This window comes from Sesamum indicum, linkage group LG12 (assembly GCF_000512975.1).
Source record: "Sesamum indicum cultivar Zhongzhi No. 13 linkage group LG12, S_indicum_v1.0, whole genome shotgun sequence".
In the NCBI taxonomy this organism is placed as follows: Eukaryota; Viridiplantae; Streptophyta; class Magnoliopsida; order Lamiales; family Pedaliaceae; genus Sesamum; species Sesamum indicum.
The window spans coordinates 6,312,277-6,327,126 of NC_026156.1; the positions used below are offsets into that span (position 1 = coordinate 6,312,277).

Sequence of the window (14,850 nt, forward strand, 5' to 3'; positions counted from 1 at the left end):
CTCTTGACTGGGTCAATTCAAGCAAAAAGACATCCACGCCATGTTATTATATGTAGGGGGCGAGGGTTTGATTTTACAAAGTTGAAAAGGGTGTCACAATCACATGGGAGATGATAGGGGGAATGTGGGCAACTGGATTGAAGCTGGTTTCTACGTCTGGTTTGGTTGGGCATTCTTTCATTAGCATTAGCTGGCTCCCAGAGGGTGTGGGTGTGTTACTGGGTTTTATTTGTTAAAATAGTATAACCGCCCGCACATATGCTATGCATGTGCGATGGAATCAGGACCAACCAACCAGGACTACGCGCACAAACATTCACCACTGCCGCCTCTTCCTAACCTACTCGATTGGATTTCCCTTCAAGGCGACACACACAAGTTAGCACAAACATGTATCAATGTTATTAATAGTCATTTTTAATTATTCAGATACCACCACGACATTAATGACAAACCTTGGGTGCCATTAAAAAAATAATCAATTTAGTTTGAAAGATATTGTAAATATTAAAGAATTTAACATAAATGGAGGAAATAGATAATATTAAGAAAATAATGATGATAGAGCCCCCGGAGCCTGTCAGGCATCCTTCGAAAATAAGTTGGCCAAAAAGCTTGGATCTTGACTGGGAGAAAGCGTCTCCTCAACCACCTTCTAAAAAATCTGGGAAATCATCCTTATATCCAAAAGATACGTTCATTCACAACGACATCCAACCGGCCCCCGAGAATCGCAGTTCTCCAACCGCTAAGAGATAACCCTTCATAGAATCTGAGGATCCTCCAACTGTTAGGAGCTCTACATCAAATTTGAGGAGAATTCAACCTTATCTAACAATGTTAAGGTCATGCTCCACCAAATCTACGATCTTCTCCAATCAACTTATAGTTGCCTATAAAAAGAGAGCTCCCAAAGTGAAGGAAGACAAGTTTTACACTTTGAGTATACATACTACAGCTTTCACCTTTATGCTACAAGTTTAGCTTCGTACTTAGACCTTTCTTTTATATTAACTTCTCATTTGTAAATGCAAAATGAGGTATAACACTCTTAATTAACTCATTTTGTACTCTTTTTTTATCTTGTAGCAAATATATCATTACATTCTCCAAGTGGACCGAGCACCACTACATTTTGCTTGCATCATTGCCATCGTTTGTAGGAACGCAAACTAACGTGAGAACAAAAGAAGCTACCAACACCGAAGCTAACACCTTATCGCATACCTCCTCCAGGATGATGGTCCCCCTCCCACTAGATGATCTCCAGCGGATGATTACTACCGCTATTCAGGGTATAACTTCAGTGGCCCCACCATTATTGTTATCTAACTATAATGTCCCTACTAACGTAACCTTTTATGTACATAGAACAATGCTATTATTAGTGATCAGGATTCGCATTTCACTGGCATTTTCTGAACCGAGTTTTTCAAACTCCTCGGATCCAAACTCTCTATGAACTCGAGCTATCACCCACAATCTGACGGCCAGACTGAAAGCTTCAATTCCATGTCGGAAGAATACCTTCGGCACTTTGTGTGTGGTACTGGGAAGGATTGGGTGAAGCTCCTGGATGTCGCTCAATTGTGTTTCAATGTCCAAAAGGGCTCTTTCACCAACAAGAGCGCTTTTGAAATTGTTACTAGGCAACAATCGCTCCTCCCTCACACCCTCAACTCCCCACGAGGTGTGAGATCCCCTCTCGCTCGAAGTTTCTTTCAGGAATGGAAGCAGAATTGACATTGCTAGATGTTGCTTGGAGAAAGCTCAGAAGCGGGTAAAGAAGTATGCAGATAAAAACAACCGCTTCATCAAGTTCATAACTAGCGACCTTGTGATGGTGAAGGTCCCAGACCCGAGATTATGTTGGCCTTTTACCTATCATCAAGTGTATTGGTACGGGCCTACAGGATAGAGTTGCCTTCCTGGTAGAAAATCCACAACGTCTTCCATATGAGCTAGTTAAAGAAATATTCAGCAAACAAGGAGAACGACCGTAATTAGCCCAGCCGTCTGCAACTTGAATTGATGAAGACGAAGGAGAAGGTGGCTGAAGCGATCCTGAATCACCGAGTTACAAATACCGCAAACCGCAATCATACAAAGTACTTGGTGAAATGGAAGGGATGCAACAACAAGGAGAATACTTGGGAGCGGGCGACAAACCTTAAGGTGTTCCTACCTTTTGTTAAAGCTTACCATGTTTCCCATGCACTGACAACGTTGCCATCTTAGGTGGGGGAGAATACCAAGGGCTGGCGCACATTTGGTCAACTAACTGTTCAACCCGATCGACCAACAACCTTCGCTGACAGACACTGAACTTCTGTTGTCTTAGAGTTTTAGGCGTAGGTCTTTTGTCTTGTACATGTTGTATGCTTATAAATATTTTTGTTTGCTCAAGGGGACGTTATGCCTCCTGAGGTGCGATGTTGAATCTTTTTTTTTATCTACTGTTGTCAATAGAAAATTTTTGTTAAGACTATCATAGGGGGGAATGAGTTTTTGAAGCTTGGTGTTGTGACGTCCGTAGAATTTTGTACGTAATTGGAAGACTAATTGGTAATTATTAAGAATTTAAATTTAATTAGTAAATAAATTATAGATTGAATTTGGAATATAATAAAACTTGAACAGATTAAATTGGAGTTCGTTATAATGTTTGGGGCAAATTATAGTAATTAAGAAAATTAGGAAGGATGTAAAAGTAATTATTGAAAAAAAATTATTAAAAAAAAAAAATAGGATGGTGGGCCGTGGCATGTGCTGCCACCGCCTCACCAACCATTAAATATATATATGATGGTGGGCCGTGGCATGTGCTGCCACCGCCTCACCAACCATTAAATATATATATGAATGTTAATTGCACGCATACACTACACACATACACATACATTCACAAAAACACACACAGCAACGCACACACATTTCGGAAAAAAACAGAGGTATGGATGTTGAATTTTAATTTTTAATAATTTAGATAATTATATTATTTAATTACTCTATTTATTAAATATTGATTATATTAAGCGATATACTATTTAATCGGAGTATTTTATAATTTTAGCTATTTAAATTAGTGTCAAATTAAATATCACAATTGCTATAAAAATGATATAGTTGGTTAATTAAAATATTCGATTTGTTAGATTTAATTATCGTTATAGCTAATTTACACAATTCCATCGGAATGATTAACCAAATGTGTAATTCTATGTATTATTGCTTAATTAAATTGTATAGCAACGATAAATTGACAAAAAATTCATAGAAATGTTTCGAAAAGTTATATTTAAAGAATATTTTGTTATGAAAGAGAGAAAATGAGGTTTCAGTGGTAATATAATTTACGGGTGTTATAAAAATAATAGTTATGAATATATATGAGGTTTGATTAAATGAATTCTTATGAATTAGTTGATAAATCAATTATATGATTGAGAAGCTTAGTAAAGGTAGTTATTTGAAAGAAATGAAACAGGGGTTGGGACTTTAATATAACTAGAATACTAAAAGATTGGTAGAAAATGTACGAATGTTATATGATAGGTTATTTAGAGTTTATGATATTCTATATATATGTTGATTATACGTATAACATTTTATTATAGGACGTGATGACAAAGTAGAGGGTTGAGCAGTCCCTCGTAAAATAGAAGCATTTTGGGATATAAGGTAAGTATAGCTAATCGGATTTATATATATCTGTATGTGTAGTATTGTATATATTATATATATTGGTTTCTTGGATGCGATCATGGACTTGGCTTTATATTATTGTACGTGGCTTTCGTATATTAATTGTTTACATAATCAGTTGTGGATTATTTGAATATTAGTGAAATTGTTATTATGTGTCATATGTGTTTGTAATAGTTGGACGTGAGCGTGGTATGATTACGTGATCGTATAATTGATTGTTGATGAAATCTAATTGGGAGTTGTTATTGAGATATGAAAAATATCTGAATTAAGCTAGGTACCATGGCGCGTAGGGTACGGGGGTATTCCGGGGCAGCAGGGAATATCCTGTGCTGTTAGCTACACACTGGGGTGGTGTGGGGGTACCATGTTTGTGGTGATGTCCTGTGCTATATTGCTACACAGTTGGAGTAAAAGAGTGTGAGGATATCACACAACGGGTATCTGTGTTGTATATGATATGATGATGGCCGGCGAAACCATTGACTGATGTATACCAATTAGAGTAAGTGGGGCCCTTAGCTAATAAACGATAATGTTGGATATTGTGTTATAGATTGATTTATAATTGTGAGTAGGTATTACTACTTATATTTGATGTTGCTATTGATAATGACTGTTAGTCAATATGACTGCATGTAAGTGAAATTGTTGCCTGTGTATATATATAAACTGATAAGCTATACCTATTGAGTAGGCAGCTCATTCCTTGCCACGTACTTTTCAGGAGGTAGGTCACACTGATTAGCCACATTGGACTTTGAGCGGTGCCGTCGTCTTTATTAGGTGGGTCAGCCGTGACTTCTGAAGCCAAAGTTTTTTTATTATTGGGTTGTAAATATTCTGGTCTTTTATCGGGATTTGTGTTTAAAGTTGTGGTATGATTTTCTTGAGGTTATGTACACGAGAACATGTAGTAAGGGTAAATATTACTTTTGGTGGTATATATTATCTTTTGTGATATATAATGTTATATTGACAAATTAGATTTATTTTACGGGTTGAAATAGAATTACTTATAGAATGAGTTCTGACTAAGTAAGGATGAAATAGTGATAATTAGAAGTAGCGGGTAGGGGGCGCTACAGGTGTACTGTTGCATACTAGTGTCTCCCTCAAGGCGATCCCCTTGCGCTAGCATCGATTGTACAATGTATATGCATTTTGCTATTTAAGAATCCACATTTTCAATCCCGCGTTCAATTTACTACTTTCTTACTACACCTTGCTTATTATTGGTGCTGCTATTCCTGTCGGCGCGTTGTGCTAGTGTCGGCGAGAGTTTTGTTGTTGTGTGCTATTGGCAAAAGTAATCGTTTACTGCGGACTGTTAGCCACATGGTGTCCCTTTTCCCGCATTGCAGAAGGCACCTCGTGAAACCTGGGTGTGGCTTATTTTGGGAGGGTGTTTGCTCGGGGGTAGGGCTTATTCTAAGAATAAGCCTGCCTGAGAGAAGGATGTCTACTTGTGGGTAGGGCTTTATTCTGGGATAGTGCTTGCCTACAGCATGACTTATTATTAAAGGGTATCTGTTTAGGGATATGGCTTATTCCTCGAGGTTTGTGGCCTCATCTTCTTATTCCTCTAGTTGTTCACCAAGGAAATTATGCTTGTACTTTTCAGCTTCCTCCAAATTAATGTATTTTTCAGCTTAGGCTAGAAGATTGTAAAAATTTGAGGGGTTTTTTTTGTTTTTTTTTTATTTGAAGAAATCCCCATCTTGCAATCCTTGTAAAAAAGTACAGGTCAGTACATCAGATGTAGCAGAAGGGACCTGTAAGGCTGTTAAATTAAAATGTTGAAAATACTGCCTCAGCGATTCTCCTCAATCGTCTTTTGATATCGTTTACTGCTGGCAAATTAGTGAAAAAAGAGAGCGAAATTCTCTGAATGATAGGATTGATCCCATGGGCAATTGGTTGAACAACTGTTGGGCTGACCGTGTGAAGGTGGTTATGAACATACGACACTCGCTCCCAATGGTATAACGGTGGAAAGGGCAATATTCCTGAAGTAGGACAGGTGCTTCTAACGATCCGTGGTTCCATCATACTCCGACAGATTGGGCCACTTCCAATTAAGGTGGACATCGTCTGTCAGGATTTCTTCTCTAAAGGGGGTACCCTCTGACTCCTCCATGGGGACCTCTAAGATGCGTCTCTGCAAGTCTAAGAGCGCATGTTGAAGCTTATCAATATGCACCCTCCAGTTTTTGGGGCACCTTCTTATGGGGTTGGGTGCCCCCGCTTTCTTCTAGATGGGACGTCCTGTTGCAAGATTCCCTGCACATTAAAAGTTAAGTCAGTAGGGACATTAGCACTAGGTAAATGATAATGGTGGGCCATTGAAGTTGGGCCTGGTCGGAAGTAGTAATCATCAGTTGGAGGTGCTCCAACGGGAGGGGGATGATCCACCTGGAGAAAGTATCCAAGGAGGTGTTAGCTCTCGTGTTGGTAGCTTCTATTGTTCTCATGTCTTAGTTATGTGTTCTCATAGACAGCGTCAAATGCGAGCAAAAAATAGTAATGCTAGGTGCACTTGGAGCGAAAAAGTAGCAAAATAAATACTAGAAGATAAAAACGTATAAATGAGTTAAAAGGATAATGTTATTGCCTAATTTGCCTATACAAGTGAGAGTTGACATTAAAGTAACACCCTAAGTACGAAATGCAAGAGTTCCTTTAAGCTAAAGTTGTTGCATAAAGATAGGAGTTGCAGTATGTAGTTTCAAAGTATAGAAAACTTCAAAAACATCTAAAAACATATCCTCTCATACTAGGGGGATCTCTCTATCTATAGGCAAAATGAGGTGGTTGGAGATAATCATGGTGATGCTGAATGTCTCTCAAATTTATTGGATGATGTTGTATCCCCCCTCAAATTCAGTATAAAGTTCCCAGCAGTTGGAGGATCCCCAGAGTTAGGAGAGTTAGTTGGAGTCCACTGAAGATATCTTGTGGGGCATAAGGATACATTCTCAGATTTTTATGGAGGTGCTTGAGGAAACGCTCTCTTGCAACCATCACTCAAGCTTTTAAGGTTTAGGTCGTTTGTCTCTAGAAACACCATGTGTCCCAAGGGGGCTGCTGGTTTTTATTCAATTTTGTGAGGTGTGTTTTACGTGGATGCCAGTTAGACCACCCATGACGCCATGCGAGATGAGTTTTTACTTTGGTTAGGGCACTTCAAGTCTCTAAGCTTCCTTGTGGGCTTGTGAAGCCTTCTTGAATTCGGGATCTCTTGTATTTGGGTCGTTTGCCTTTCTTTAGCCAATTTATTTTTTGGGAGCGTCTATTGGACTCCTTTGAGGGCTCTACTGGACTGGGCTTCTTGGGGTATTTTGGGCCCTCCCCTAAACTAGACCTTTTGGGGGCTACGATGAATCTTGCATTTCTTTATTCTTTTTGGACTTTTTTTTAAGTCAGCCCATTTTATGGGCATCAATAATAATGAAAGATATAATACAAAAAATAATAATATCACTTAATTATAATTAAAAATTTACTGTATGAACTATACCAAGAGATTGATACAAGTTTAGTGACTGCAAAGTATACAATTAAAATGAAAACAAATTATTGGTGATAAGATCGATATTCTAATGATGAAAAATCAATCCTAAAATTTAACTTTATTTAAAAATAAGAATTATTGGGTGATATCCTTATTTTGAAGGTAGAATATAGTATAGATAAGCACTAATTTTTTGAAGATAAGATTTTTTACATGAATACAAATTTAGTTTTTAATTTAAAACAGATAATATATTTAATTAATTTTCTTTTTAAATCAATCCTAAAATTTAACTTTATTTAAAAATAAGAATTATTGGGTGATATCCTTATTTTGAAGGTAGAATATAGTATAGATAAGCACTAATTTTTTGAAGATAAGATTTTTTACATGAATACAAATTTAGTTTTTAATTTAAAACAGATAATATTTCTAAATAATTTTTTTTTTGACAATTAAAAAATTCAAAGTTAGCAAAAATTAATATTTCGTCAAAATTGGCTTAACTGTGGTCAACTATCATTTTTTTATATATATAGATAGATTCTTTTTTTATTTGTATATATATATATATATGTAGATGTAGATACACAGATAATATGATCTGATATGATTAACCGTCACTAAGATTATTATTTATTTGTTTGTTATAGGTGCTATTGATAGTTTCTGGCAACTGAAAATTTGAAAATCGGTTTTTTCAAGGTCTATCAGTCCAAAGGTACAAACAAAGGCTAACTACCAAAACGTCGACTCGTCAATAAGTACATCAGCTCATTGAAAAATACAAACAAAGATTTAAAGGAACAGGGAGGAGGAATATTCCAGGATTGAAGATCATGAGCGGCAATACTCATGCTATAATGAATTCAGGCAATCATAAAAATGTCAAGCGCTCTGTGCTTCTAAGAAGGCATTGAAGTCGTCCCTGGCTTTGAGGAGGCGAGGCGTAATGCAAGAAGAAGTTGGCGAAGCTGGGCATAATGTAGGAGAGGAGGTTGAAAAACGAACATGACGTGATGAAGTACAGGATTCGTGCGATTTCCTACTAGGTTGCCCACTTCCAGTGCTTGTAGTCGAATGTTTCAGAACCCCTTTCCGAAGATGAAGATGATGTTCCTGGTCCTTGTTATCGAACACAAAACCTGTCGTCACTGGGCACTCAGTGTCGTTGACACTACTGCAACGTATCAGCTCCACTGGCAGATCGAAGAAAAGACTGGCCGTAGTATCTCCATCCTCTTCACAGTTTATGATGGCCGATGATCTCCATGACCCGCATTCAAATTTCTCTAGAGACACTCTCTGAGAAACTATGTCAATATTCCCTATTATCCTTTCTGGCTCCACCTCCTTCCTCGCCCTCACTGTTTTTCCCTTGCCAAAGCCCGGGAGGAACAAGCACGCCCCACATTTGAACTTGTCTTCGTACAATCCCGCCTCCTCACTTCCTTTCTTGTGGAATATTACTTTTTCTTCATCTACTCTGACTTCAATTTCCTTGTTCTTCTGCTGATTGTCCATTTTATTGGTGGTGGACCATAGATCAAAGTCAAGAGATGGCCGGCACGCACTTTCTTCCCCGCATGACTTACTCCTCCGCAAGCGGCTTTCTCGTAGCCGCTCCAGATTAGTGAGGGCCACTGAGTGTTGGCGGCCCAATTCAGACACTCGCTCCTGATGGTTTTTACATTTCTTCTTGTGCATTGCAACATTCGACCCGAGGCGAGGTGAGGAAGAGGCAGAGTTGGGAAGGCTGCAACTCAAGAATCTACCGCTACACTTTGCAGCCGGTGGCAGCAAATTATGCAGTGGAACAGTCGTGACCTCCGTTTTAGGTCCTGTAGTAACAGGATACGTCATTGTAGGATGTATATTTGTTGATTCTCTTAGAGAGATTGGATCGACCAAAATCTGCTTCTCGCTTTGTATGCTTTCCTTCTTCTCCAAAATGATCTGAGACCTGTTCCTCCCAACACCAGCGAAGCACTCCTCCCGGATTCTTTCACCACCTGCCTGACATGTTTCTTGTGCGTAGTCAGTCATATTTAACGCAGGTGAACAATCCTTGGGACTTTGGTGTAGGGATCATCAAGATTGGCATACTTATATGGCTGGATCACAGGTTCAACGTGGATCCCATGCCTTCAGAAAGGATTAGTGGTGATTAACACGTCCTCCTTCTCTATATATTTTATTATTGATATTAATAGAATAAAATAGTATTCCATGAGCGTGCAGGTCATAAAACATACATATGGCTATTTGGGGAGTGAAACAACAACAAACTCAATTGGCCCAATCATCTCTGCATTACCATCCTAGATACACTCCAACAAGAGCCTGTCGCCTTTGACTTTGATGATGCTAAAAGGATGGGGATTCATGCTCTTATTGAGGCAAATTTGCTTCTTTCAGATATATTCCCTATGGGTTCAGAAACTAGGCTGTAGGCCGACTAAATAATTTGAAAAGCGTAACTTCAATAATTCGCCACATATACAGACTAATGAATAAAGCACTCCAAACCAACACATAAATAAATAAAACTGAAACTGATCCGATATTTATAATTTCATTAACCTGCCATTATAAACAATTCAAATGTACAAACTCAAATAATAATCTTTTAGCTCATGCATATAATGATTTATTGGAGAGAGTTGTAAAATAGAATCAGCACAACCGAGATACCGATAATGACTGGAAATGCTGTAACCAAGTAAAGAGCTCCATATCCCTGCGAACAGAAGGTGATGATCAGTTTGGATGCATAGAAGGCTGAGAAAGTTGTAAACATTTCACCCATCCAAATTGCCGAAGAAATGCCGATCAAGTTCCCAACACAATATTCAATAGGAATTCACCCATTCAAGGTCCCTTTACACTATTCAATAGGAAGCAGCAGCCACCGCTCCAGGCAAGGCATCAAAATGATAGATATCATGTATATATGACAGCTAGTGAAAATTGCAAAACTCATTGTATGAGATATAAATTTGAACAAATAAATGTAAAAGACATTAACGCAACAAATAAAAAAGAAACGGATCAAAAGAAGTGATTATTATTTAAAGCATTTGAATTGTTAAATACTTAGAACCTAAGTAGGAATTCAACAGAGTACATAATTAACTTGCACTACAATTATTTAATTTCATTGGTTTTATCAACATCCTCTTCTTGTGATTGACTCACATAGCTCGGGTATTATACTTTAAAACATGGAATTTCACATTTAATCAAAAACACTCAAGAAATTGTTTTTTGTACGAAAGCTGAGCAGAATATTGTGATATTAATCATAGTTACTAGTTACATATATATATATATATATAGGGTATAATATTGTCTACACTACCTATTCTTTTCATTCCTTTCCCTCTCTGTCACTTCTCACAACAAAATAAATATGAGAAATGTTAAAATCATAAATATAACAAAAAAAATACTATAAAGAATCTAAAAGACTCACTCTTTTATATTTTATTTCATATTCATTGTCCACTATGTAGGATATTCTCTTCTAAAATTTATTTTATCGTAATGCTTAAACTTACAAAGTACCATAAGATGGTAACTTTAATTATATTTTATTTTTTAATATTTTATCATTCTTATAATTTTTAAGAAGATTGGATCAAACTTGCATCTATAAATGTGATTAAGAATTATTTTTTTATTTCAAATCACTGCTGAAATTGGACCATAAAAATCAATTCTTTGAAAGATTTACTTAAATATCAATGTCCAAACTTACAAGTAAATGAGGAGATGGATCCATGCCTAAAATTTTTGCTCGTTCTTTCTAATTTTTATTGTTTCCACAAAATTTCTAGCATATACAAACTGAAGTTTCAATATGTAGGGAACGAGAAACCAACCACAGCAGGTGGCACCTCCACTTCACTTGTCTCAGCATCCTCAATCTCAGCAGCTGAATCCCAATCAATGTTCAGCCTCTTGGCAGCCTCTTGTGGATTAACACCGGTGTCTGTGAATTTCGCATACAACGATTTGCCTCGTTCTTTTTGTTTTGGAGCTTCAACCTACCAAATGGTAAAAGAGGAGAAGAAAAAATGCACCTTTTATTAACTAACTGCTTTGCCATGATTTACTCATCTGTATAATTACTTTCCTTCTTCACTATTAATCAACCATATTAGCTGATTTTCTAAATTTAAAATGATCTTCAGGGTCAAGCATCTCCAGGCTAGGCAGAACTAGGACATATAAGAGATATTAAGTCCAAGTCCATCTTTAGCCCACATGACGGTGAAACCTGTCGTGCTAAAATCACGTCCAGTCCCAGATATGGGTGTCAAGATGGCATAGCGATATTCTTTTTGTTAAATCGATATTCTTATTGAAACATTAAGATAGTAAATCCAAAAGTTCATAAGATCAAATTATCAAATCTTTACTAAATAAGAGGTCGAATGGCATTAAGTAGCTAAGTGGCTGAGCCTGGGCACAAATCGATTCCTGATGCTAGTCTGTCCACCTTTGTAATGTAAAACCTGTGTTTCAACTTAGGACAAGCCATACATCATTCCAAGAAAGTAGGTAGGCTTGATGGTCCACCAAGCCTACGGTACCAATCTTTAGCCCCTTCTGTTCATTTTATTCAAGATTCAATTTGGAGTGCCTAGCATGAATCAAGAACAGTGAGCCAATTAAAATTGCGCAGATGTGAATAAAACCAGGACAAATGACTTTAGCTGTTAAAAGAGTAATAAATACAGGGGGGAAAAGATAAAATATAGTCAGACTGATGTGCCATGCAACTTCTCAAAGAATTAAAAACAAAATTCTACAAGGAAACTTAACAAAAGAAAGGAGATTATGTTTTCTCGAACCACAAGTTTTTATCTACACACACTCAAGGCTAACAAGGGAGTGGTGATTCAGCTTGTCTTGTAGTGAGAATAACAAAAGGTCAGTCAATTTGAGGAAGGCTGTTTAACAGGTATTCGTCTGAGCTTTATGATCACAAATAGGGTACTCAAGAAGACATTTTTAAGTTCATTACAGCAATCAGGAGTCCTTTTCTCTATTAGACACCTTTTTAACAGGGGAATGGATGAAGCAATAGTTTGTGCTAAGAACCAATTTTCACTAACAACCAGAGCGTCTTTCTCATTGAAAGCACTTTCTGATAGTTCAAGCATATACCTTAGCTCCAAAAGATATTAGTACCATGGACGCTTGGATAACTTGCTTAGATTTCGAAAATGAAAAAGAGCTTAAAGTGGCAACTACCTCCAAATTAGGCCATTGAAGCATTTCCTCAGCAAGCATCTGCAAAGCGGCACGATTTTCAGGGATTTGTCCTTCATTTACCTAAAGATAAAGTCAAATAATTGTCATAACATAAAATAAATTATGAATGACTCAATTGAGTGGCATTTGCAACATAAATTATTTTTGATAATTATGGAGCTTTAACTGTTGACTAAAAGACATTATTCAATGCGCTGAAATCTTAATGCAGAGTGAATACTGAGATTTTCAATTTTTGGAACATAGAAACCTAGAATATAGTAATTACTGTGTCTTCTCCGTGATATTGACTTTCAAACTTAACCATATGATTAAGCCTTGAACTTGCACTCTTTATTGATTCCATCATACTTATTTCATATACATTGACTATGTTCAGATCGCTGGTTAAATAAAATGAGGACCGAGTCAAAAGGCCTAGGATGCCCTTTTCCAGATGGAAAATTTCTCTATGCAACACAGATAACAAATCACTCAATATTATGGGAACCAAAATCCAAACATTTAAATCGAATACACAATCATCTAAGCTAAGCTAAATTAAGAATTTATGCCTGGTTGTGTCTGCTCATCATAAGAGTAAAGAAATAAGGAGCTTCGAAGAAAAGACAGCCAGTACATAATTTACTAATAATATTACCAAAGCCATGTAAAATACCTCCATCATATATACAAACATGGGAAGCCATTGATGTAAAGGATAGCAAAGAAAGCAGAGAGAAAAAGGAAGGTACTTGGACTAAAGCGGCAGCGAGATCATCTCTGGTAGGAGCATTTTCATCATCAATGCCGAGCAGACGCCTCCGTTCAACATCTCTAGGATCTTCAATCATTATAGTTAATTTGACCTGCAACCCTTCGACGTATATTTCACATGTATTACTTATAGAGAGGTTTAAAATATATGGCCCACCAACATCAGATAATATCAGTTTCAACCGACATCATGTAATACCCCTCGACGTTGTATTACTAATACCATGATATGAGGTTATAATGCCCGATCTAGATCAGTTTATCTCGGATTATACTTTTTTGAAGATCATTTATAATATGATCAGTTGATGATTATTACATGTAATATGAACTTCTGTGCAGTGTTATTAATAATGACTGATCCTTTATTACAGATTTAAGTTTGATATAGTGTCCTGTTTAGCTTATTCCTAACAACTCTTCATGATATGTTAAGGTGCATTAATTTATGTCATTTATATGCTTATATGATTTTACTAATTTTTGGAATTCTTTAAGCATCTGTAATGCATTTGCGAACAACAAAATTATTGCTCATACAGTGACTTTGAACTATGTGAGAGAGTGCCAAGTACGTCGAATTACCAGAGAGAGGCTGCAATTAGAAACGAAATAATATAATAGTAAGGAATAATATAACAAACCTCATTGAAGAGCATATCTCTGTTTTTCCTAAGACGCTCCAAAACCTAAATGAAGAAGTCCATTAACAGTAAGGTATATGAAACACAAAGAAGTTATAAATTAGCTTTGGAAGTGGAGAAGTAACTGTTTTAATCTGTGATACATATTCAAGGTCCTGCGAATCTGGGTCAGCGGCTTGTTCAGTTTCATTTTGGGTGGGTAGGGGAGTGGGGGTGGAAGAGGAAGTGAAAAAGGTATCTTCTTTATTAACAAACACCAGCCCTGAAATGCGGCCATTGTGCTTCCGAACAGCTATGGTACTGCTAAATGGGAGGTAAGACGGGCGCAGAGACGGACACCGGTGGTAGAACAATGATGACACCGCCATCAGGGGCGGGGGCGGCTGCAGTACACCGGAAACCCCCATCACATATGCAGTCACAATAGGGTAAGTAGCTATTCCTAAAACCAAGGCTTTCTTGGTTGCTCGTTCCTCAAGTAGTATCAGTGTGACCACCGATAGTTGATCTGTAAAATGGGATCAAAGAATCAAAAACTGGGTGGAGATAAGAGTCACAGTTTCGTGGCTGGCTGTTGCTAACTTCCAGAAGAAGGTAATAATTTGCATTTTGCACCCTTAACTAAAATAAATATAAATAGGTAATCCACGCCCACGCCCAGATTCCCCTTCGTTTTAAAAAATTAGGATTTTACGAGTTTTTAACTATTTTAATAAATTAACGTATGTAAAATGAACCCAAATAATTCAAGAATAATATAATTGAAAGAAGAAAATTAAACAAGGAAGAAATGTGGAGTAAGGAGAGAATAGAAACGAAAATAAAATAAAATATATTTGTTTATCTATTCAACTGAAATTATATTTATAATATAATAACAAGAAATTAATTATTAAGATGTTCATACTTTATGCATAATATATATATATATGTGTGTGTGTGTGT

General features: G+C 36.9%; 2 protein-coding genes across 2 annotated transcripts; both read right to left on the minus strand.

Annotated features, from left to right (window-relative positions):
* Positions 7,897 to 9,612, minus strand: LOC105175922. Its single transcript, XM_011098570.2, has one exon. The coding sequence runs from the start codon at positions 9,266 to 9,268 to the stop codon at positions 8,111 to 8,113; it is 1,158 nt and encodes a 385-aa protein (XP_011096872.1). The 5' UTR covers positions 9,269 to 9,612; the 3' UTR covers positions 7,897 to 8,110.
* Positions 9,763 to 14,584, minus strand: LOC105175923 (ycf3-interacting protein 1, chloroplastic). The gene is made up of 6 exons (XM_011098571.2): positions 14,031 to 14,584; positions 13,906 to 13,950; positions 13,240 to 13,353; positions 12,485 to 12,565; positions 11,107 to 11,271; positions 9,763 to 9,962 (listed from the first exon to the last, which is right to left on the minus strand). Exons 1-6 carry the CDS (start codon positions 14,310 to 14,312, stop codon positions 9,873 to 9,875), a joined length of 777 nt encoding a protein of 258 aa, XP_011096873.1. The 5' UTR covers positions 14,313 to 14,584; the 3' UTR covers positions 9,763 to 9,872.